The sequence below is a fragment of the Oryzias latipes genome, chromosome 1 (genome assembly GCF_002234675.1).
Source record: "Oryzias latipes chromosome 1, ASM223467v1".
Taxonomy (NCBI): domain Eukaryota; kingdom Metazoa; phylum Chordata; class Actinopteri; order Beloniformes; family Adrianichthyidae; genus Oryzias; species Oryzias latipes.
The window spans coordinates 7,752,445-7,775,942 of record NC_019859.2 but is presented as its reverse complement, the minus strand read 5'-3'; the positions used below and the strand labels follow the sequence as shown (position 1 = coordinate 7,775,942).

Sequence of the window (23,498 nt, the reverse complement as noted above, 5' to 3'; positions counted from 1 at the left end):
ATTTAGGATAGCAACATTTAAGTTAGCAACATTTAGCATATTACAAAAGATGCAAACAGTTTTAATATGCCAAAAATATATCTAAAATACAGTGCCAAATATGTTTTATTGAATAAAAAAATATGCATTAAACAGCTTTAAGATCAAAAGTTCCAGAGCAGCTAGGTAGATGGATGAAATCCAACATTGAAGCTAACAAACTAACCTTTTTTTATTGCTACTAGAATTATGCAAATCTTTTGCTAATGCGTTATTGCAAATCTCATTATTGTTTTTTCTTGTTCCATGCAACAAAAACTAAATACTGAAAACATTAGCTAAATGCTACTTTTATACAGAGAGGGACATATTACTAAAACAAGGAGCAGCTGTGGTGATTAACCCAAACCAGGTGTTAGCAATGATCAGACAACAGCTAAACAGAGGAAAAGGTCAAATGAAAATGAAAGAGGATCTGAACACAGAACCATAACTAGTAAAAGGTTTTCTTTTAGAAATGAATCCTAAAACATTATTTGATAGTATTTAAGGAAGTTTTTAGAGCGGAATAATGTTTTCTTGTCACTCAGTCATTTCCCAGCAATAAATCTTTATAAAAACATGAATTTGCATTTCAAGTTTCTGTAAATTTGCTTCTGCGTCTCTCAGAATGTCAGTTCAGAATGTGAGCAAAAACTTTGCTGGGGTTCCAAGGCTTCGACATTAGTAGAAAGTGAAAGAGAACACCGAGCCCCAACTGAAAATCTCCTCTTTTGTTTCACATAAACATGGTCCCAGCCTCCTTCCCCACGTCTCTCTCACTCTCTCTGGTCCACTCATATGTTTCTATTTAAGGCCAGCATGCAGACTACTATGATTGGTGTGCTCACACCCCCCCTCCATCTCCTTGTCCAACTACTGGCTCCCAGAGGCAGCGCTGGGGAGGCCTTTCCTCTCAACCACACAGTTGATTTTCCATAGGGAAACTTCACAATTCTTCCACTCATTCGCTCCCTTCAGACCAGATCGCCGGCAGCTGATCTTTTCCTCCCTTGCTTTGTCCTCTGGACCGTCCCTTTGCTGCTGACGGATCCTCTCTAGCTGTGGCATGCAGCCCCCTATAATCATCTGTGTTCCCCCTTTTTGGTTTGAATCTCTCTGATGCTCCTCAGTTCTTTGCTGTGGGAAGGGGTCGGCTTTATGGCCAAACCTTTGGGAAGATGCAGCCTAGTTGCAAAGTCGCGCTTTGATCGGACAGGGAGGAACGGCGGTAGCGGATTGGACAATGGCGGTGAACCGAGCGCATAGCGAGGCTTTTGGATGCAGCGGGCGTTCGCGGCGTACCGTGGCGGGCAGGTGGCTGACGGCCTGTTTCTTCCCTTCAGGGATTGACAGCTCGGAGCCCATGGTGCTGGAGCAGTATGTGGCCGTTGCCAATTATGAAAGGCAAGAAAACTCCGAGATCAACCTGAAAGCCGGCGAGACAGTGGATGTAATCGAGAAGAGCGAAAGTGGTAAGTTGTTTTGATTTTGACTATCTGACAGTAGAACTAATATCTCCTTAATCTAAGGTTTAGAAGAGCAAGAAAAGCTAACATTTTGTGAGTTTGTTCCACTTTTGATTTCTTGATGTTTGACATTTTCTAATGCTACTTGGCCTTAAATGGCAGATTGACACCAGCTGGAGGTGCTGTCTGACCAGAAAAGGAATGTATGCATATACAGCAGAAAGGCTGTGTTATGGATGTACGCCAGATCATTGGTATAAGAACCACAGACTAAAAGTTTTTCAGAACAAGCCAAGTGATAACAACTCCTTAAATATTAAGTCAATCAATTTCTCTACTCATTGTTTTCAAAATCAATTTACTTTGCTCTTTTTTGCACTGACCCCATCGTTGGAGTTTTATGGCCAAATCTGATTTTCATCTTCATCAGCCTCTGCCCGCAAACAGCTTGCACAACTTGAGAGATCTGTACAAAAAAAAAAGCAAAACTGAATTTCAGCTCTCATTCGTGTTTTTAGCATTCTTTCTTACAGATTTCTGCAATAACATTTTGAAGATGTTTTACATGGTTTTCAGTCAAAGAATTTCGGTGCTGCTTTTAACACTTGACTTAATTTATACGTTTGTGGCAACGACTCTTTAGAGTTGAGTGTTTGCATGATTGAGTGTTTGGTTGAAACAAAAATTCACGAGTGCAATCCAAGCTCCACAGGAATTTTCCTCTCCGGTTCTGTTTCCTTTTTCTGGGCCTGACAGCATCTGTTGACCAGGCCTGTCCCAGAGCTCCAGTCATGGTCTAACATGTACTGAAAGTCTAAGAGCAACACCGGCCTCTTCTGAGCTCACAGATGACCAAGAGTTGAATGTGCTGCCGTCATCCAGAAGTGGAGCAACAGCAGCCATGATGGTGATGATGATGAGGATGACATCATTTGGAGGCAAAGCCAAAACAAACATGTGAAAGTTTGTAAAATATCCCCCAATCACCATCCTCCTCTCAAGGCTTCACTGTAGACGTCTGCTCTGGTTGTAAATTAGCACTCATCTTCTGGAGTGTGTCACAAAGCATCAGCAACAAGTCAGGATGTCCTTTAGTCCTCCACAGGAAACCCTCAACACTTCACCGGATTATCTTATTTCAATGTATTGCTGTACACACTGGGCCATATGTGTCAGGCCTTTCAATGTTTGCAGGCTTCAGCTGACACTGTTATGTGTTTGGAGCCAAAGTCAGATAAACTTTGCCCCTCTGGTAGGTGACTCAGCATTGATTACCAGGTCCTTTGTAAAAATGAGAGCCCTTTTGAGCACTTGTCGAGGAGAGTGAGATTTATGAAGCTAAACAGAAGTTAGAGCACAGTTTATTGGAATCATCATTCTCAAGCTCAAGAGTGTTCGTAAACAAGAATGTCCCAGTAAAGCAAGGATGGACAAACCCAAATACACTGTACCAAAACAGATATATGCATTTCAATATGTAGATCTTAAAAATTAATCTGCAAATTCAACATATAAATACTGTGTTTTTTAAAATAAAGGCCTCTAAATATATTTTCCAGCTCCTGTCAGCATTGGCTTAAATGCAGAAAATGGCTGTAAAAGATCTCTTGATATTGCAAGAAATTCAGCCACGTTTTAATTTAAAATCTGGATCCACTGAGGTTTTGGGTCTAGATTTCTAGGCAACTAGGGGTGTAACGATTCATTCGATTTAACCATTCGACTCACATCATAATTGATATTAACAGATATTTGAAGGTGAAATTAACAATTGTGGTTTGTGCCAGGCCGGAATGATATGACACCAAGTCTTTCATATATCGTAATAGAGCAATGTAAGCCCCACACATGCCCAGTGTGTATATAGCTTTAGTTTGGCTAACGATCACGTAATAAAACTTTTTCCTTAATGTTAGAAGGTTTTAAGTACATTTTTATCCCAGATTAGAGGTATAGCTCTAGCCTAAGCTAACAAGCACACTCTAGCTTTGATGTGAGTAGAGAGTCCACACGATGAATCAAAGCATATTTTTTGGATGACTAAGGTCAGAGAATTATTGAAGCAGATTAATCTAATTAAAGAAGCTGCAACAGTACATTGGGACCATTATACTGAGGCTAATGTGGCAGCATTTTTTTCCACTGGGTTTATATTTAAGTATATTAGTTGACTTACGCCTTACTTAGCTGGAAAAAGCAGCCAGCTCAACGCAGTGTCTTGGAAAGCAGCGTTGCGTTGCTGAGCTCGGCGCTCTTCAGGGAGTTCTTCCTAATTAGAGGCTGAGAGGTAGAAACAAGGATGACAGTCACCTTGTTGGCAAATTCTTAATAATAGATTCCAAAAGGCTTCTCTGTCAAATATCAAGACTCTTCTAACTCTTCTAAGGAGACAGAAATGCGTGCAGGTGTTTTTTGGGGGGAAATTAGCGTGAAGAGGAGAACTTTGAAGCCCCAGCCAAACATCTGCTACCTCCCTCCACTCACCTCTACATATCCATTTTATCTCTTTTTTTCTTCCTGTCTCACCTTTTTTTTTTCCTCCCTCAGCTGCAGAGTTTTCTCTTTGACCTTTCCTCCTCTTGTGTAAGAGAAAGCTGGTGGTTTTTGCTTTCCAGGACAGAAAGTGGCTAAAAAAAACTCCAATTAGTTTTCTTTTGAAGACACACCAATTATATTTGCTGTCTTACATATCAAGATTTCTGGCGTGCAGAAATGTAGGAGATGATGGGTTTTTTCATATCTTCTATTCAGGCGTTAGAAGAAAGGAGAAGCAGTTGTCTCTTTAATATCAGATGGAACGACCAATTAGGAATGTGGAAGTTTCAGGTGCACTTGGATAATTAATAGCCTGAGCAAAAAAATAGGACTTTCTGTGTTTAAAGACACACAACTGTGCTATAGAGGACATTTGGATGACGCAACACACACCCAGCCTCTAAAATAGAGTATGATTACTTCAGCCTGTGTAAGTGCTGCTTTGTTGAGGTCCAGATGGCTCTGCAGCATCACCACTTGAGGTTTTGTTTCTTTTGTTTTTACTGGTTTATCTGCACCAAATCACAACTGGGCTAAAAATTCTTGAAGAAGTCATACATTAATTACAAACCCAGAGGATTACCCTTATCCAGTCTGGGACTTCATTTATTAACAAAATAAATAAACATGCATAACTGCTGAAATTCTGTGAAATACAAAGGAGGACAAAGCTGAATTTTTTTCTTTGACTTTGGGGAGTCATTCATATGGGGGAGTTGTGTAATTTACTGTTCAGTATATGAAATTACACTGATAATGTTTTCATCTACAGTTGTCCCTTGCTATGTTGTGGTTCACCTTGCACAGTCTTGCTGTTTTTTTGGTGCAACTTTGCACAATTTTTTGCTTTTTACAGCATATTGTGTCCTGCATCTAGATTAAGCCTGCACAATATACCGCAAATTTATCGTTATCGCAATATCCAGCTCTGCAATATGCATATCGCGAAAGACGGTGAATATCGCAATAAGTCATAAACCCAAAATGTGTTAAAACAATCTTATGGCAGCTTGAAGCATTTAATGCATCAAATAAATCCCTTTATGTTTTGACCCATCAGATGGAGGCTTACCCATTGTTTACCAATCAGATGGAGGCCTATTATGTTAGACGATTGTCACCTATGTCGATGAGGGTCATATGGAGTATAATTTTTAAACTGTTGCAACTAAATGGGAATGATGTTTTTGGTTATTTTTCTATTTATTTATATACCGCAAATTATATCGTTATCGCCATATTGATCCCTTATATCGCATATCGCAAGTTTTCCTCATATCGTGCAGCCCCAATCTAGATCAAAAGTGGGCACAGGGTATGTTTTTCAACAAACCCTGATTTGGCATGTTCTGATTGGCTGGACACACCTGAACCAGGTAATCAGCCATGAGTAGGGCAAGACTGTCTGGAAATCATGCAGACACACCGGCCCTCGAGGCCTGGAATTGCCCACCCCTGATCTAGATTGAGTGTAGACTGCGTCCTCTGTGCCCTGTCTCCCCTAGAGAATGTGTTCAGCTGGCCAATCTACTGAAATCTTTGATCCTGAGCATATGTTTGCTCTAATTTTATAATATTGGATTTACTTTTATACAAAGGTTTGAACTTTAAGTTTAAACAAAGCGAGAATAGTGTGAAAATGTTATGTTGTGTAGCGTTTGTGCAAGTGCAAGTTTCTAAAGTGTGTAGTGAAGGGTTTCGCAGACTTAAAACATCTGTAATTATTGTTAAAAAAAAAATATTAACACCGCAAATTTTGTCTATCACATGGTGACCTATGCAGGTTATTATTCAAATGCTATACAAATACAGTCAGGGTGGTTTGGCCTATTTGAAATGCTTTTATCAACTTGGATTAAACAATCATAAGTAAATTTAGGTTTTTTCCTGCTGTTTGTGTAACAATTGCAGACAACTTCAGTAAAAAGAATTGAATACACAAAAAATTCTCAGACATGCCTTGTAACAAAATGTCCCGTTAACTCTGTTATATGATGCACTAGTGGGGTTTTGTTGATGGAGTTTGTAATAAATTTTGGAGCAGAAAGTTGTTGGTTGGGGGCAGATCATGAAATTGTTTATGCTTTTTTTTATATTGTTGTAAAAATGTCATTGTTACTTCTTTGGTAAATTGTTGTCTACAGGAGACCTTCTCAAGGTTCAGGGCTTAGTCAGCTGCCTAACCTGTTGTGAAGCCTTTTATGTTAAGAATAAAGGGAGTAAAGTCAGTTTAAGAGCTACTCACCTCCTGCTCTTCAAAAAAGTACCGTAATTAGGTCAAATGATCTTTAACTGAAAGGGTTCTAGAAATGCGATACCTGAAAATCTTCTCAACAGATCCAGAAACGTCCTGGAACAATGTCCCCACAGGGCTGGTCTGGGAACCTCTTCAAATTCTTTATGAAACTGCTATCAAATATAAAAAGGGAAGTTTAGATTTTTTTAGCCCAGATTGTCTTTAGATACATAAAAGGTTTTCAGAAAACTGGTGTGCAAAATGTCAATATGCTTCTTCTTCACAATTGCTTGTCTTTAACACATTTATCTACACAACTTTGTGCTGTTTTGAAACACGCCCAGTCTATTACACAGAGTGATAGAAAAAAAACAGCTGTTGTTGATCTATCTAATCTTTTTTCACTGTCACTGATGTGTTTTGGTCAGCCTTTGCATTCATCAATGAATTTGTTGTGCCAAGTTAAACTTTGCTTTAATTGACTGACTCATCTTTCTCCATCTGCATGACAATCTTCAGTCCAGATTTCCTCCTACGGGGCAGATTTTCAACAAAAACTTTTAATCTGTCAACAAGCTGCTCGACCCAGCTTCTCCGAGGACTTCCGTAGCCAGCTGTTAATATCTCACTACAGGGGTAGATTGCAGCAACAGCATTAAACTATTCTATTTAAGACAAATGGTTGCCTCTTAAATTTTTTTTCATTGTTTGTATGTAGTCTCCTCTAATGTACGGTTGGTGGGCAGCAGAGTTTCTGGTCCTCATTTATCAACTTTTATGGTGCCCATTTTCCCTCATAATGAGATTTATGAGTCCAACAAATGCCAGAACGTTACCGTTCACAGGGCTATAGACACATGTTGCAGACTGGAGCTGCTCCATTGCTCTTGGCTTTTCTAAAGTTTTAAATCGCTAGGGAAATTTGACAAAAACAAAAAAGGAATGGTCATCAGAGAAATATCTTTTCCCAGGTAGCCAAATCTGTTTGGCTCCAAACCACAGTTTTCTTTGAAAAATGGTTTAGGTGTAAGAAACCGCTTTAATATAGACTTACTGTTCACAGTTGCATCAGGTAAGGCCTCTGGGCAACTCCTGGATTTTTCTAGCTCCTCTTTTAAACTCAGTTAAAGATGGTCTTTGACATTTAGGCCACTTTTGAACCAAAATTACTTCTTATTCTGACCATGTCTACAACAGCTGCCAATGCTGTAGCTGAACCCTTGGCATGTTTAGATTTTCAAGGTAATTAGGTTATGTTATTTTAAGCTGCCTCTTGACGACAGAGACATTATAGAGGCCACTTTGGATGGATTTGCCTATTTTGAGCCTACCAAAAGATGTTTGCAGCACACTTCCAATAGATTGTGAGGTGGGCGGTCAGTTTTCTTCTGAATGGCATGTGTCTTTTTTGCTGTGAAGATATATTCCAAAGGGCTACATGATGGTGTAGTGGTTAGCACTTTCCGTTCAAAGCATGAAGGCGCCGCTTCAAATTCTTTCTGTGGACCTGTGTGAATTTTGCATGTTCTCTTCATGCATAAGTACATTTTCTCCAGGCGCATAGTCTTCCTTCCACAGGCCCAAAACATGCTTTATAGGTTAATTGATGTTTCTAAATTGTCCCTAGGGCTGAATGTATGTGTGGTTATGAGACCCTGCAGGAGATTGGTGACCTATCCAGGGTGTACACAGCCTTATCCCAATAGTAGCTGGGATAGGCTCCAGCAGCCTTGTGACCCCAAATGGGATTAAGTGTGTTTGGAAAATGGATGAATGGATGTGTTCCAAAAGAAAAAAAAGGGGGAGGGGGGACACTACATCTGATATTTTTTTGCTGAATTTAGGAGAATAAATTCCTATTTGGTCGACACCATTGGTAAAGGGTTAATATTCACTTTTTGAACTAAACCTATGCTGGTGTTATTTAAAAAAAATGTAAACATATCAAAACTTCTATTTTCACACCAGTTTTGACAGTCAGGTTTTTGAGCATGACTTTCTGATAAACCAATGATTGGTTGTTAGAGAAAATCATGATGGACAGTGTTGTACTAATGTTAATGCTCTTAATTAACTTTAATGTCTTTAACTTGCCTCTTTTGTCTCTGGTTTTTGTGCTTTCTTTAAGTCTCCACTCAACTATTTAGCCTGAATAGGCTAGAATCTTCCTTTATCTCCCCTATCTGCTGTGCTTTGTGTTGATCAGATGTGATGTTCTACAGCTGTGGAGCACACTCTGGTCAGTGCATGCACGTCAGCCTTCCATCACTGAGTGACAATTTATAGTTCTGTTATTCCTCAAGATATGAAGTGAGATGCTGGGAGGATGAGTTTCTAACTCTGATTCCGTGCTAAACCTGGACAGGCCAACAGGTGGCTTCAATTCCCACTCTGTTTTTAGTTTTATAAAGCTGAAATGAATTAGCTTATCAAAACATGAACTTGTTTCATATGAAGCAAGCTGCTATTTCTGTCCATCAGATCCTTTGAGGTTTTCAGGAAAAATGCAAAAAAGAACAAAAACATGAGAGGCTGGACTCATGAAACCAAATAAATGAGAATAATGTTATATTCAGGAAAGCAGATCACTGGAATTCCAAATGATGTATTTTTAATCAGACTGTTTTCCTAACTATAATAAACAAAATTATATTGTTGGAAACAGTTTAGCCTCAGAGCTCATGGAGGAGGTCATTAGTGGCACCACATTTTGATGTGAATTTCCTATGGGTTGATTTTCTCCAATTGAAGCACAGCACATCTCTGAGAATTGTGCTAAGGTATAATCAATATAGTTTACTCATTAGGTATTACCCAGCAATCTGGGGCAAGGACTTATTTAGCTCAATGAAAATAGAAAAATGATGGATGGCTAGCAGAATTGATAGATGAACATCCTTTGGTGTGGTTGAAGTTAAGGTCATTGTAGATAAGATTTGACTTCATGGATTTACTGGCGCAACCATCTTGATCCTGGAGGTACAGTGTTTTTTTTGCTTGGCATTAGAAATACAAAAAAAGAGGTAGTGACGTGCATCAAGGTCTGCAATTTTTGCTCTGAATTTTCTACAGTTCCGGCCTTGTGTACACTTTTACATAATAACAAAAACAAGGCCTTTACTACAAATCAGTAGAGATTCTCAGGGATTAATCCGACCGTCTGTTACTAAAGTGCGCTAAGACAACAGGATATTTAGGCAAGACCGCGAAAAACATTTTTAACCTTTATTTTTTGGCATTCATACTGTAATCAAGGACACCAAACCTTCTGGAAACAGATGTAACAGCTGATGGTTTGAGAGTGACAGTGCCTGAAACAGACCCAGACCACAAAGAAACCCAAAGAGTGCAATGACAATCATAATTGGGACTAAGGTCCATAACAAGCCTTTCAAGGGTTATATTGTGCTTTCTTAGTTGTTTAACAATTAAATAAACCTTAATTGTCATTGAAAGTTAACCTGTATTTTAAAGAAGGCAATCGTTTTATTTGTAAGTTAAATTCTATATTTTTCTTTCCGTTTCTATGGGTATCATTGGCTAATATTGAAAGCCACCTTGATAACATATGAATAGTATAGCTAGTTAAAACTAGTAGCCACAGTTTTTTTCTCTATTTTAAGAATGAGTGTGTAAAATTGCAATCTTGTTTAAGACTCACTCTGAAAATAATGTTTTTAATATGTTCTTGTAGCATTTTTCTGATGGAGGACATATTCAAAGAAAATTAGGCATTAAATTGTATTTAATCTAATTGTTTGGAATCAGGAGCAGACAGAAAAATGCAGTTTGAAAAAGCTTCTAGCTAAGAGGTAGAACCTTTAATCTGCGGCCCACAAGCTCCCTGGTCAGATCCATTCTGATGCATCCACTTGCAGAAAATTAGATCCATGCACATCTTTGTTTTTTCTCATCTGAACTGGCGTCTGGCTCAAAACTGTACGGCTGGATAGTTCTGATATTACTCACCATTTTTTATGTAAGGTTTGGGGGTGTGAGGGGCTGTAAGCAAACGGGAGAGTGTAAACAGATGGATGATGGGAAGTGGGGGAAGGTTTTTTCATTTTGGCTCATATCAACATAGTCACAATTAAAATACTTTGGGAACGATTTTAAAATGGTTTAAAAGATGATCGGAGTGGAACTTTAAACAGTTAATAATAAACAGCTGCAGTTTGCTCATGGGTAGTTTCTGAACGCCAATCCTGCATTGTGTTGCCAAACTAATGTGTATTTCTCATCTTAATCTAGGCCATCTTCTGTGTTTGTTTTTAGTAAGATGCCTTCATCCAGGCAAAGAACAAGAGACAAAAAAAGCATTTATCATGCACAGATGCACTCCAATCTGAGGTCTATAGACCATCTGCTTACCAAATTAAATCTTTATTATAATAATGGTGACAATTAGGAAGTGCATTCAGCATATGGTGTACAGTCAGAAACACCAACAAGCAATGCAAGCCCATTGTCTTTTCAAAGTTATTCTTCATTAATGTTGTCATGATAAACGATTCAACGGCAGCCTGTGTGGAAAAGACTGACAGACTGTCACAGCCTGGTTAACGATGGCTCTGAAAGGAAGAACTCTAATAAAGCTGAATCGTCTTAAAACCAGTGACAGTTGCTGTCTGCTGATCCACTACTATCATGTCCTCACAGCAACACCTGATTCAAACACGATTCTGTTTGATACCACAGATCAGCTGTCAGGATGGGATCAGGATTCTATATTTAGGATATTAGTATAGTATATTCATATATAGTATATCAGTTTTATTTATATACTACATGAAGGGCTGCTACTTTATGCCACCTCTCCATGAGTCTACATGAAGGTGGTGTTCTACCTTCAGTTTTTTTTTAACATCCAAGTTTTTAATGTATCAATTTTCCCATCTCTACATTAAAGTAAATTTTAACTTTTTTCCCAGCAAACAATAATTATGTTTGATATACTACACTGTTAACATGATGGCAATTATTAAGACATGGGTGTATTCTTCTTCTTTCTCTTTCGGCTTTTCCCATCAGGGGTCGCCACAGCGAATCATCGTTTTCCACCTCACTCTGTCATGGACATCTTCTACCCTAACATTAGCCAACTTCATGTCCTCTGTTAAGACATCCATATATCTCCTCTTTGGCCGTCCTCTTGCCCTCCTGCCAGGCAGCTCCATCTCCAACATCCTTCTACCAATATATCCACTGTCCCTCCTCTGAACATGTCCAAACCATCTCAGTCTGGCTTCTCTGACTTTGTCGCTAACACAGGCAACATGAGCCGTCCCTCTGATGTACTCGTTCCTTATCCTGTCTAACCTGGTCACTCCTAAGGAGAACCTCAACATCTTCATCTCCGCTACCTCCATCTCAGCCTCTTGTCTCTGTCTCACTGCTACCGTCTCTAACCCATAGAGCAGAGCTGGTCTCACCACTGTCTTGTACACCTTTCCTTTGAGTCTTGCTGACACTCTTCTGTCACACAACACTCCTGACACTTTCCTCCACCCGCTCCAACCTGCCTGCACTCGCCTCTTCACCTCTTTTCCACACTCTCCATCACACTGAACTGTTGACCCCAAGTACTTAAACTCCTGCACCTTCTTCACCTCAGCCCCCTGTAACCTAACGCTTCTACCTTGATCCCTCTCGTTCAGACACATGTATTCTGTCTTACTACGACTGACCTTCATGCCTCTTCTTTCCAGAGCAAACCTCCACCTCTCTAGCTGTTCCTCCACCTGCTCTCTACTCTCACTGCAAATTACGATGTCATCCGCAAACATCATTGTCCAGGGAGATTCCTGTCTTACCTCGTCTGTCAGCCTGTCCATCAGCATAGCAAACAAAAAAGGACTCAAAGCTGATCCTTGGTGTAGTCCCACCTCCACCTTGAACTCCTCTGTCTGACCTACAGCACATCTCACCACCGTCATACTTCTCTCATACATGTCCTGAACTACTCTGACATACTTCTCTGCCACTCCAGACGACCTCATACAGTACCACAGCTCCTCCCTAGGCACCCTGTCATACGCCTTCTCTAAATCTACGAACACACAATGCAACTCCTTCTGACCATCTCTGTACTTTTCCATCAACATTCTCAAAGCAAAAATGGCATCAGTGGTGCTCTTACGGGGCATGAAACCATACTGCTGCTCACAAATCTCCACCTTCTTCCTAAGCCTGGCTTCCATTACTCTTTCCCACAGCTTCATTGTGTGGCTCATCAACTTTATTCCTCTATAGTTGCTGCAGTTCTGCGTGTCACCCTTGTTCTTAAAGATCGGGACCAGAACGCTTCTCCTCCATTCCTCAGGCATCTTCTCACTCTCTATGGGTGTATTCATCTTGTGAAAACTGTTTGCCATGTTTTCTGCAGAGAGACGCAGGACTTGTAGCTTGCTAGAGTTTCATCAATCTTAATAGCGAGCAGATGTATGTTTTAATTCTATTATACTGGACTTTTTATTTTATTTTATTAAGGTTTGAACTTTGAGAGTTTAAACAAGAGAGAAGAGAGTGAAAATATTTATCTTTGTCCTAAAAAACCCATAATACGTCTGTTTCACCTATAACGGTTATTTATGGAACGTAACCCCGGCGATAAACTAGAGAACGCTGTACAAAAGTTGTTGATATTTTTTATCAGGATGGGTGTCTCTACAATAAGATGATGACAACGATCAGATGTTTTTTTAAGACTGAGCAGAACTTTTCACACCTAATTCTCGCCTAGGGGCGACAGTGGCTCAGGTGGTTGAGCGGGTCGTCCAATGATCGAAGGGTTGGCGGTTCGATCCCCACTCCCACCAGCCAAAATGTCGTTGTGTCCTTGGGCAAGACACTTCAGCCTCCTTGCCTCCAGTGTGGCTCCACTGGTGTTTGAATCCGCATGAATGATCCCGGTGATGGTCAGAGGGGCCGTAGGCGCGAACTGGCAGCCACGCCTCTGTCAGTCTGCCCCAGGGCAGCTGTGGCTAGAACCGTAGCTTACTATCACCAAGTATGAATGAGGAGTGAATGAATAATGGACACAATGTAAGCGCTTTGGGTATCTTGAAAAGCGCAGATAAATCCAATCCATTATTATTATTAATGAAGCAAACAGTTTCTGTCTCATACTTGGGCTTGTATCTTGTCATGGAGTTTACATCTTCTCAATGTGTTTTTGTTCAATACTCCTGACAAAAAATCTTCATGCACAGATCTTCCGTCTTTCATTTAAAGGGCTAAGGGGGGACCAGACATAGGTCTGGACTACAGACCTGTGTCTGTAGTAGGCCTGCACAATTAATCGCAAATTTTTCGTTATCGCAATTTCAGGTTGTGCAATATCCATATCGCAAAAGTCTGCTAAAATCGCAATAAATGGTAAACCTTAAATGTACTAAAACAATCTTATGGCAACTTGAAGTATTTAACAAATTTAATAAATCCCTTTAAGCATTTGACCAATCAGATACAGCCCTTCACATTGTTGACCAATTGGATGGAGCTTTTATGTCAGATGTACGAGGGTCATTTGGAGTGTAATTTAAAATATTTTGACTCTTATATAAATTAAACTGTTGCAGTCAAATGGAAATGTTTTGATTTTTGTTTTTACTATTTATTTGTTTATCGCTAGTTATATCGTCATCGCAATATTGATCACTAATATAGCACATCGCAAGTTTTCCTTATACCGTGCAGCCCTAGTCTGTAGATTTTGTTTTTGTTTCTCAATAGACATTCTTTGATGTAAATCAGTAAATCTGCACCCACTCACTCATTTAAACTAATGTGTTCTCTGTTTCCAGGATGGTGGTTTGTGAGCACAGCAGAGGAGCAAGGTTGGGTCCCAGCCACGTATCTGGAGTCCCAGAGTGGAACTAGAGATGACTCGGATCTGACCACTTCCAGGACTGGAGAAGGTCTGTGCATAAACATTATTTTATTCACAAAACAAACACATCTGTCAAAGGGGCTGATGTGTAAGAAACATTTGTGTAAAGCTGGGTGTGGTCCTTCAGACTAGACTGCCTCACCAACACATGTCCAGCTAAACATTAGAAGCCTGCCATGGCAGCACTGCATTAAAATAGCAGAAACCGCCTAATGGGCTTTTAATGTTTTGGAACCACAAATGTCTTTCTTCCTGCTCAGAAGTCTTGTTTTGTTGTAATCTACTAGGTTGGTCCAAGACAGAGAATTTCATCATGGTGTCAAAACTCAAAACCCTAGATTTTCTCTCAGGTCAAAGCAATCTAGGAGAGATAAAAACAGTTCCAGCATATCAGCACAAGGGATCATAAGCTAAGAAAGGACATCTCCTCTGAAAATGCAAATTCTAGCTGCAAGCTTGCAGACTGTGCTCGGTCTGTAAAAATATCTGCTAAATGTAATTTAGTTTTACTTCTTGCCGGTGTCCCAAAGAAGTACGCAATTCTGAATGAGGTAAAGTTTTGTTACTGTTTGCAAAGAAATGTAGAAAAAGGTATTTTACAAAAAGTGTAATTTTTTTAACTCAATTCATTCCCCCTGTTGGGAAGTACTACAGTGGTATGTTGTTTTTTTCCACTTTGGTATATACATTCCTGTAGTAACAGTAGTGCTTGGTTCCCATCGTAAGCAACTTGTTTCTGGTAGGTCTGCAACAGAAAGTGCTGCAAAATGTTAGGGCATAATTTTTAGTACCATCCAAAGAAAAGGTTAAAGGTTCTCACAAGACGGGAGAAAAGAAATAAGCTTCTTTTGCTATAATTCTTTAGAAACTAAGGGAGGAGTTTCGTAAAGATTTGAGGTAGAGACTCTACACTTCAGTAGTGGCAGGCACAAAGAAGCGCTTCCATCTGACATTTGTCAAAAGGGTAAAAACAATGTTCTCTTTTTCTATTGACCGATCATCATCGGTCAATATGTAGCTAGAAGTTACTTTCTGTTTAAGTTAGCTAAGGATCAGTTTTTGAACTCCAGTGTTGGACATGTTAGTGTAATCAACCTAAGTGTGTGACATTAGAACATGCTGTCATCAACCAAAAAAAGCAATGCCAAATGTAAAACTATTTTTATTTTTCCATCTAAAATAATAAACTCTGGCCATTCATGTTTAATAATTAATTCAGTGTTTAGGACTTTAAAGTCACACATCATCCCCATCAACACCCTTTTGACATTCTTGGGTTGAAAGCATCTTGGCCACTTTATCACTCCCTGTAGCAAAACTCCTACCCTTCTCTCTTCATTATGCTGAACATTTTTACCACAATTAAATTGGCTGAGTATTATTTATAAAAAACTCTGTAGAATACACCTCCAAATAGAGCTGTGACGGTGACGGATTTTTCATCACCGCGGTGATGAACCACCAGGGGGCGCGGTGTCGCGGTTAACCGCCCCCCCCCCCCCCCCCCTCCAAAAAAAAAAAAAAAGAAAATCCCCCGGCGGCCGCATCAGTAATAAATACAATTACAACGTAGTATTCTTTATTATAAAATAACAGTAACAACTAACTACTACCTAACTAATGAACTAACTATATATAAAACCCATATAGGTGTTGTGGATTGACTGTGACTGTGTGGGTCAGCGCTGCATGTAGGAGGAAGGTGCGCACACGTATGTTGGGGGTGCGTGTTGATCCCTCTGCAGCGGACCGTTCTCTAGCTGCACGCGAGCCTTCACCTGTGCTCTTTGGTACACACATCTTCTCAGAATATTAAATATTGCCCAGTAATAAACAGACTGCAGACACTTTGTCACTTTTCCGGTAGCCATGAAGAACACGGGACAGGAGGCTCCGCCTTTGTTTATACAGACACGTAACGTTACGCTGCAAAAAATAGTTCCCAAACAAAACATGTAGTGATATTCATGGAAATCTAACAGTGCGCATTCATGTTTGGAGTGAAGGTGAACCCTAATAACCCCCCCCCCCCTCCCTACACACACAAAATCCTCCGGCGGGCGGCCGTGTCGCGCGCCCTTAAGAACGCACGCAGCTTGAAACGGAAATTAATACAATGTAAATTAACAATTAGAACGCAGTAAATTTGTCATATTTCCTCGCGAGACGAAAACTTCTGTTGTAGAATGAGTTTGTGTGCTTCTGAAAGCGCGCTCCTGTGTGTAAAGGGAGCCGCGTGGCACGTGCAGCGCGGAAGCACTGAGAGCGCGCGCCTATGAGAGAGAGCTGTGGGAGAGAAGGAGAAAACAGTGAAAAAAAGAAGGAAAGTCTGAACACAGGACTAGTGGAAAAAGTCAATTATCAGGAAAGATGAATGTGTTTAATGTGTTTATTATAGCTCCATTCACGCGCCATATGCAAAACTTAACAAAAAAAAACGTGCGGTGATGCGGTTATCGTCACAGCCCTACCTCCAAATAACATTTCTTAATATGTTTTTTATTTTATTATTTATCGGGGGGTCAATGGGAGAAAACTGCTGCTTAGCGAAGAGTAAATCATAAGGGGAAAGAAATTAAAGGTAACATGAGCAACACAAAAAAGATAGAGGGTGGATATTTTGCAAAGGGGATCGATGAGGAGATGAGATGGGGAAGAAGTCAAGAAGCTTAATGGCAGAGAAGAAATGAGATTACCACAGCTGAAAGATAGATGGAAGACAAGTGTCGACACCATCCGCCCTTTCCCTCATTTATGTGTTCACTCTCAATGTGGCCTCAGAGATGACAAATCACTCATGCCTTTATTATATTGACTTCTCAATTGGTCAGGATAAATGTTTGGAGTTCAGGGTACATTAACTGCTTCAAGAGCACACCTCCATACACATTCAACTACATGAGAGAGATACTTGTCAGTTTGTGGTTTTAGCTTTACCAAATGGAGAAAACACACAAATATTAGCTGGATGGATAGTTGTTTTAACCCTTGTGCTATCTTAGGCACTTTACCATTGGGAGTTGGGTCATCTAGACCCACTAAACAGAGCACTGCACCTTTTTTCTTCAATGATTTGCGATCTTCACTGGTGTCCATGGACTACATGAAATCTTTCCACCTTTATCCACTTTTGTCATGGTAGGGAGAACACATCGATGTAAGGGTGGGGTCATTTAAGACAGCACAAGGGTTAATAGTTAAGCAGCAAGATACTGCCTGAAAATGTGCTTGCATGAAAGTGTTTGTTTCAGTAGAAGCATCACTAGTTTTAGAGTGTCTCTAAGTAAAACTATATTTCAGAAGTGTCTTTTGCATCAGCGGGACCTCCACATTTAAAAGAACGCAATCAAACTATTGTGTGAATAATGCAACTGTTTTTAATCATTTGTAATGTCTGTGGAATTAGCTGAAAGAACAACTAGTCAGCTCACATACCCTACAGGTCGGAGTTCACTAAAGTTTTGGAGTGATAAACATGTTTTTCCCACCATATATTACTTTGACTTTATATAGTATTCGTCGTAAAGATGGAATACAATTTTTAAACATCATTTTTGCTTATGTCAGGGTATGACAAATATAAGGGATGGGCCAATACTGATAACTGATATTTCCCCTGCAACTGTGCCCGATAGCCGATATTTGCCTACAGCCACCTGTATGGTCTGAAGTGTCTACAGCAGTGGTCCCCAAATCCAGGCCTCGAGGACCGGTGTCCTCTTTACATTTCTTTTCTGTTTCTTTATTAGAATTGCATAACTTCTCTTTTTCTGGACAATCACATTGTACTTGATCTTTTTAACGTACAGCAAACGATCTTATAGAAAAGTTAACAAGTATTACTTTAAAATTTTCATATAAATATGTCTGTATGCATTATAAGCTTCCCAATCTTTTAGGAAACAAGTATACATTTCAAAAATAGTGTTTCTGAAAACAGAAAAATATCTGTAGATTTTTTAATATTGCACCGATATAAACTCAAATTATGCAAATATCGGCCAATACCAATACATGCACTAAGAAATATATAGTGAAATTTGGTCATTCTGTGGATAGTCTGCATTCATGTCATGTGTAAGCTTGCCTGGATGGCAAGACAGAACTGTTTGTTGAATGACTAAAAGGTCATAATCTGGAATGCAAAGAAAAAAAAACTTCTATATTGAAGCAAAGGCAGAGAATTCTAGAAATTATTGTAATTATTTCTCTTGATCAGCTATTTCACCACTTTTCTGAATCACTTTGTTTACGTTAAGCCTTTTAATTTAGTGCTATATATTAATGATCTAAAGAGTTTTTGTGTTGTAATTGACTGTGGCTGCCTGTAAAAATTATACGCACTATTGTATAGACTGATCAAGTCCAACTTTGTGTGGTTGCCAACGCAACTGTTTTAGTAAGGGTGGTAACACAAGTCAAGCCAAGGTTGAGGTATTTACTAACTTTGGAAAGTTCTGTTGCATGTTCAGGAGGAATAATTTGTATTTGTAAACAGTGTTTTTATTCTTAATGCTGTCAGACTGAAGCTTTTGTTTCATTTTTCATATAACGAAACCACAAGGACGTGGAAAATATCTTTTCCAGTGTACTTAATGGTCTCACATGCTAAACTAATTAACCTTATTACCAGTTATTAACTACATATTTGGTTTGTTTATGATTGTTTAAAGGATTTTGTTTTCTAGTACTAATGCCAACTTTTCCCTGCTTGTCATGGCTTCTTACTTTAACTCCTTATTTATTTGATTTTTCTCTTTTGGTTGCTCGTCATCAGTTACTAAGAGACGCAAGGCCCATCTGAAAAGGCTGGACCGTCGCTGGACCCTCGGTGGTATGGTAAACCGCCAGCAGAGCAGAGGTGAATAAATACTATAACATTACACAATCTACACACTTCTAAGAACCAGTTACATTTATTAAGAATAACTTGTGCATGCATACATGCATACATACATATACATATATATGTATATATACACACCCACACACACACACCCACACAGGACCATAAATATTTGGACAGAGACACATTCTTTCTAATTTTGTTTCTGTACATTACCACAGTGGATTTTGAATAAAACAACTCAGGGATGCAGGGATTGTGTTTAAAAAATGTTTTAGTTTTTCACATTTTTATGCAATCTTTTTGTTGAACCCATGGAAGAAAAGCTGAAAGTCTGCACTTCAATGGCATCTGAAGTGGCTAAAACACTTTCGGACAAACGTCAAGCAGAATCTTTGACGCATGTTAAGTAAAAAAGAAGCAAATTAATTTGAACCAGGAATTGCGTTTGGTGTGAACGGACAATTGATTTACTGATATAATTGATGCACAAGCAAGATGCGTACGAGGAGTGGGGGTGAACCACAGTACATGCATGTGCCAAACCATGGCTAGTGATTCGTTGCGCCCTATTAATAGATGATGACGCATTATAAAATGTTGACAGTGCACACAAAAAAAAAAATTGGCTGAGCTTTATTATTTGACGGCCTCCTTCATAACTTGTGGATTCATGGTAAACAACTTAGTTTACATATTCACTAACCAGTCAACAACAACTTGCAGAGGATACTGCCAAGTGCTGCTTGCTGGGTGGCCTTGAGTCAACCTGCAGTTCTTTTTCCATCAGTTATTCATGGGTTCTCACGAAACAACAGTATAATTGCACTCCATTAAGACTAACTGCTTCTGCACTGTGAAAGCAGTAACTCTAAGAAACCCCTCCTCAATAGAATTGCTGCCTACTGAGTTTTCAAAATACCAATAAGGATTTTACTTTTACTTCTTTTCTTCTAAAGAAAAAAAAATCATTAGTTATAACATCTGGAAATGCGTGATACTATGATCATTGGCCAGTCTGAAATAGTGGGTGTGTTTAACCATCTACAAAATATATTCTATTCTTTAGTCTCCCTCCAGAGACTAAAGTCCCCCCCCCTACTTTTCCAACATAAAGCTGGCTCTTTGCTTACTCATAACACAATAACACCCAAATGCAATCTGTTGTCCTCTTAAAAAAAGGCCATTACTATACAAATAGGACAATCTGGCTTTATTGGAACAATCTGGACTAAATTGAATTATTAGTGTGTTTAAGCATTTTGTTTTTTTACATTTTTCCCTTTTTGCTTTAAGAAAACTGAACTCATAAACAAAATGAATTAAAATAAACCTAAGGAAGCTTTGGGAGTTGATGGACGCTTTAGAATGTCCAAATCCCATCACCTGATTTAAAGGGCATTTTTTGCCACATAAAGATGATCAGCTGACTGTTCATTTTAAATGGTTTTAATATTTAAAAAAAAACATCATGGATGTGATGCGCATTTGTTTCAGGGTGTAACTGAATGGTGAGAGCACTCCCAAGCAAAAATGTGAAATCCCTTCTATCCCATTCAGTAAAAATGTAATCATGTTGACCAATCAATACATTTTCATGTATTTACTGACATGAATTCAAGGCAGATTTTGTGGGACGAAAAACGGAGAAGTACCAGTGAAAAATTTTACAAGCTGAGATATTTGAGACATTTTGCATACTTGGATTGAACAGTGAGATGGTGTGAGAAGAGCAGTGTCAAGTAGGTGTGTAGATATGACACACAGAGACTTTATGTGGGAGACGGTGTGTCAGCTTTGTGGTGTGGACAAGACAGGTGTTCCCCAGAGCAGGAGGGCTGATCACATTCCTGTCCCCATTGTCAGAATCTGACAAGAACTCCAACAAAGGCAGAGGAAAATGCAAACGCTGCCTTCAACTGGATGAAATCATGAAGGACACAGCTTGGAAGTGTCGGGTCTGATGTGGCCGTGTGTGTGCAGCTGGACAGTAACTACTTTTTGGAATGGAACAAATCATTGTGTGGGATCCTACTGTGAATGTTAATAGTTGTAAAACAAAAAATAAAAAAAAGAGATTTCATTTAAGTCATTTTGAAACTTTTTAGAAATAGAAGTACAGAAACACCTGAGACATTGACTGCATTTTTAAATAAAAGGTTGCATTTAACTTTACTGTTTGCAAACTTTCTACATTTTTCATTTAGTTACGTTTTTGTAATTTATTTTAACAGTACATTTTTTGGGGTCTGTTTTTAGGTCTAGTGTGTTAACACAGAAGAGCATAGTGACCAAGTAACATAAATGAGGTTGTGCTGTGATATTAACAGCTTTTGATATGAAAATATTAAGGTAAACTAAATAAAAGAAGGGGAAAAAAAACAGCCAACAATGATCTGGTCTGCAAAGAGTTAACATTGTCAACCAGACGCCTTCTTAGTGGATACAGATATCAAAGGATGGCTTCACTAAATTGAAGAAACAGTTCCAAGCAACAGTGTCAGATCTGCAGGTCTGTTCCCAATCCAGGAACACCTCCCACAGCAGCAAGGTTGAGCCAAATGAGCTGATGGAAAGTGTAAAAGTGGGACAACGGCCCGATCAGCAGACTGGTTTGAATCACACAGACCTCTGCTTGTTTAGAGCCTTTGGAAGAGTCGCTCAGAGAAACTGTCGCCACAAGAAAATGAGTTTGATCTTAAATTCCACCACTTTCTTTTTGTTAGATAGCTGTAAAACACAGACTCTGTAGGCTTATTAACTGTTACTAAAGGCTGAAAACATCTACGCTGTTGAGATCACTTTTCTGTCTTACTTGGCCTCTACCAGTTTATGAAGGATTTCTACTACTAAAACCTTTTTAATGAATTCCACTTTTTCAACTGGATTGGCTTATTTGAAACTTGTATGCTATGGCCTTTGGTTTTTATTTGTTTTAACAATTGTTTGGATAACCTTGGCAAATGAAGCAGTCAGCATTCATTGTAGTACAATGAAATACATTAAACTTTTTCAATGTTTTTATTTGATTCAGCATTTTTAGCATTGTTAAGTATCATATAGTAGCATTTACAACTTTTTTATAACAAATTTGGCCTTTGGTAGATGATTTAACACTTATAGAAGGTTTTATTCATTTTCAGCAGTTTGAGAACCGTAGAATATGTAATAAAAGTATGTCCTGCAACAAATGTCTCTAATTATATTTATGAGATGACATAATGTCATTCTTTTCCTCTAGCTTGTGTAAAAGTTTTACTTGAAATAACTTTTACACTACTTTAAAATGCTAAAAATTAACAAATTTTACCATTTGTAAAAATTGTAAAATGGCATTATCCTGATTCTTATGCAAGTCATCACTGTGCTTTAGTCATCTGCATGTACTCAGCCCAGTTTCTGCAGACTTTAAGAACCCACATCCCACTTTTCTCCACATATAACGGACCTCTGCTGCTGTGCAGTGACAGATTGGAAAGTTTCTTACTATAAAATGTCACCTTTTGAAGTTTTTCCTTAAACAAAAGAGTTCAGGTTGACATCATTCCTGCCCTTTACATTTCCTCTAACAATCTTATTTCTGCAGGCATTCTAAAGTAACATTCTCTCCTATTTGCCTCATGCTTCAAATACATTTGACCTGGTCTGATCCATTTCTAGTCATTTGTCACCAAGGCATACACATTTAGTGCTATTTGCAGATCATCTCACTTTTAGTGTGACCAATTTTAGTTTTTTCTTACCTTCTTCAGCCTCAAATCTTTGAGAGTTCTTCTGGACCTCATAAAGGCATTCAATAATTTTTTTCCCCTACTAGCACGGCTAACAGAGCGTGAGAGAGGATGGTTGGTCAGAAATGCATCCAATTGCATTGGTCCAAAAATCCTCTAGAGGACTCTGATTAAGGCAGACTGCTGGAGGAGTATTCTCTCCAGAAAAACCACCTCTGGGTCATGGTTTAAATTATTTGAACCAGTTCCAAAGATGTTCTAGAAAAGCTACTCTGGTATATCTAGACATTATGTCTATTTTATTTTAGCTTTAAAATAAAAGCTGGTAGCTGGTAAAGCTTAGAATCAGTCATTCATCTGAGAGCCTCTTTGCTACAAATTGTTTTTGCCAAATTAAATATGAATAAAAAATAAAAGTCTCCGCTTTAGCTGTTAGCGTGTTAGCGACAGAGTATGTGGGTTCAATGACAAAGCTTGCCTACAGTGATGTACACAAACTATAGTGTCATCTGCATGAAGCTTTTAGCAGAACTTTAAAAACATTGTAAGTGATGAACTGTAAATTACACGTCTAGGTTTGTGCCCTGTGGGATGCTTGCGTGTTTTTTTACATAAAAAATATGGGTGGCAGTTTAGCTCAGGCGGTAGAGCAGGTCGTCTAATAACCGAAGGGTTGGAGGATCGATCCCTGCTCTCCCCAGCCAGCTTTCGCCCCCCCGAGTGCGGCTAGTCTGCAGCTCACCGCTCCCCCTAGGGGATGGGTTAAAGTGCA

General features: G+C 39.1%; 1 protein-coding gene across 4 annotated transcripts in view; it reads left to right on the top strand.

The window, feature by feature from the left end:
* LOC101166531 (SH3 and PX domain-containing protein 2A) overlaps positions 1-23,498 on the top strand; it is a 93,906-nt gene that overhangs the window by 58,000 nt on the left and 12,408 nt on the right. For 3 of the 4 annotated variants that reach the window (XM_004065662.4, XM_020712136.2, XM_023954995.1), the window contains 3 exons: positions 1,365-1,493; positions 14,064-14,177; positions 18,927-19,010. In XM_004065662.4, the coding sequence (XP_004065710.2) occupies positions 1,365-1,493; positions 14,064-14,177; positions 18,927-19,010 (327 nt within the window). The remainder of the gene's footprint in view (positions 1-1,364; positions 1,494-14,063; positions 14,178-18,926; positions 19,011-23,498) is intronic. The other variant, XM_020712191.2, reaches the window with a different exon arrangement.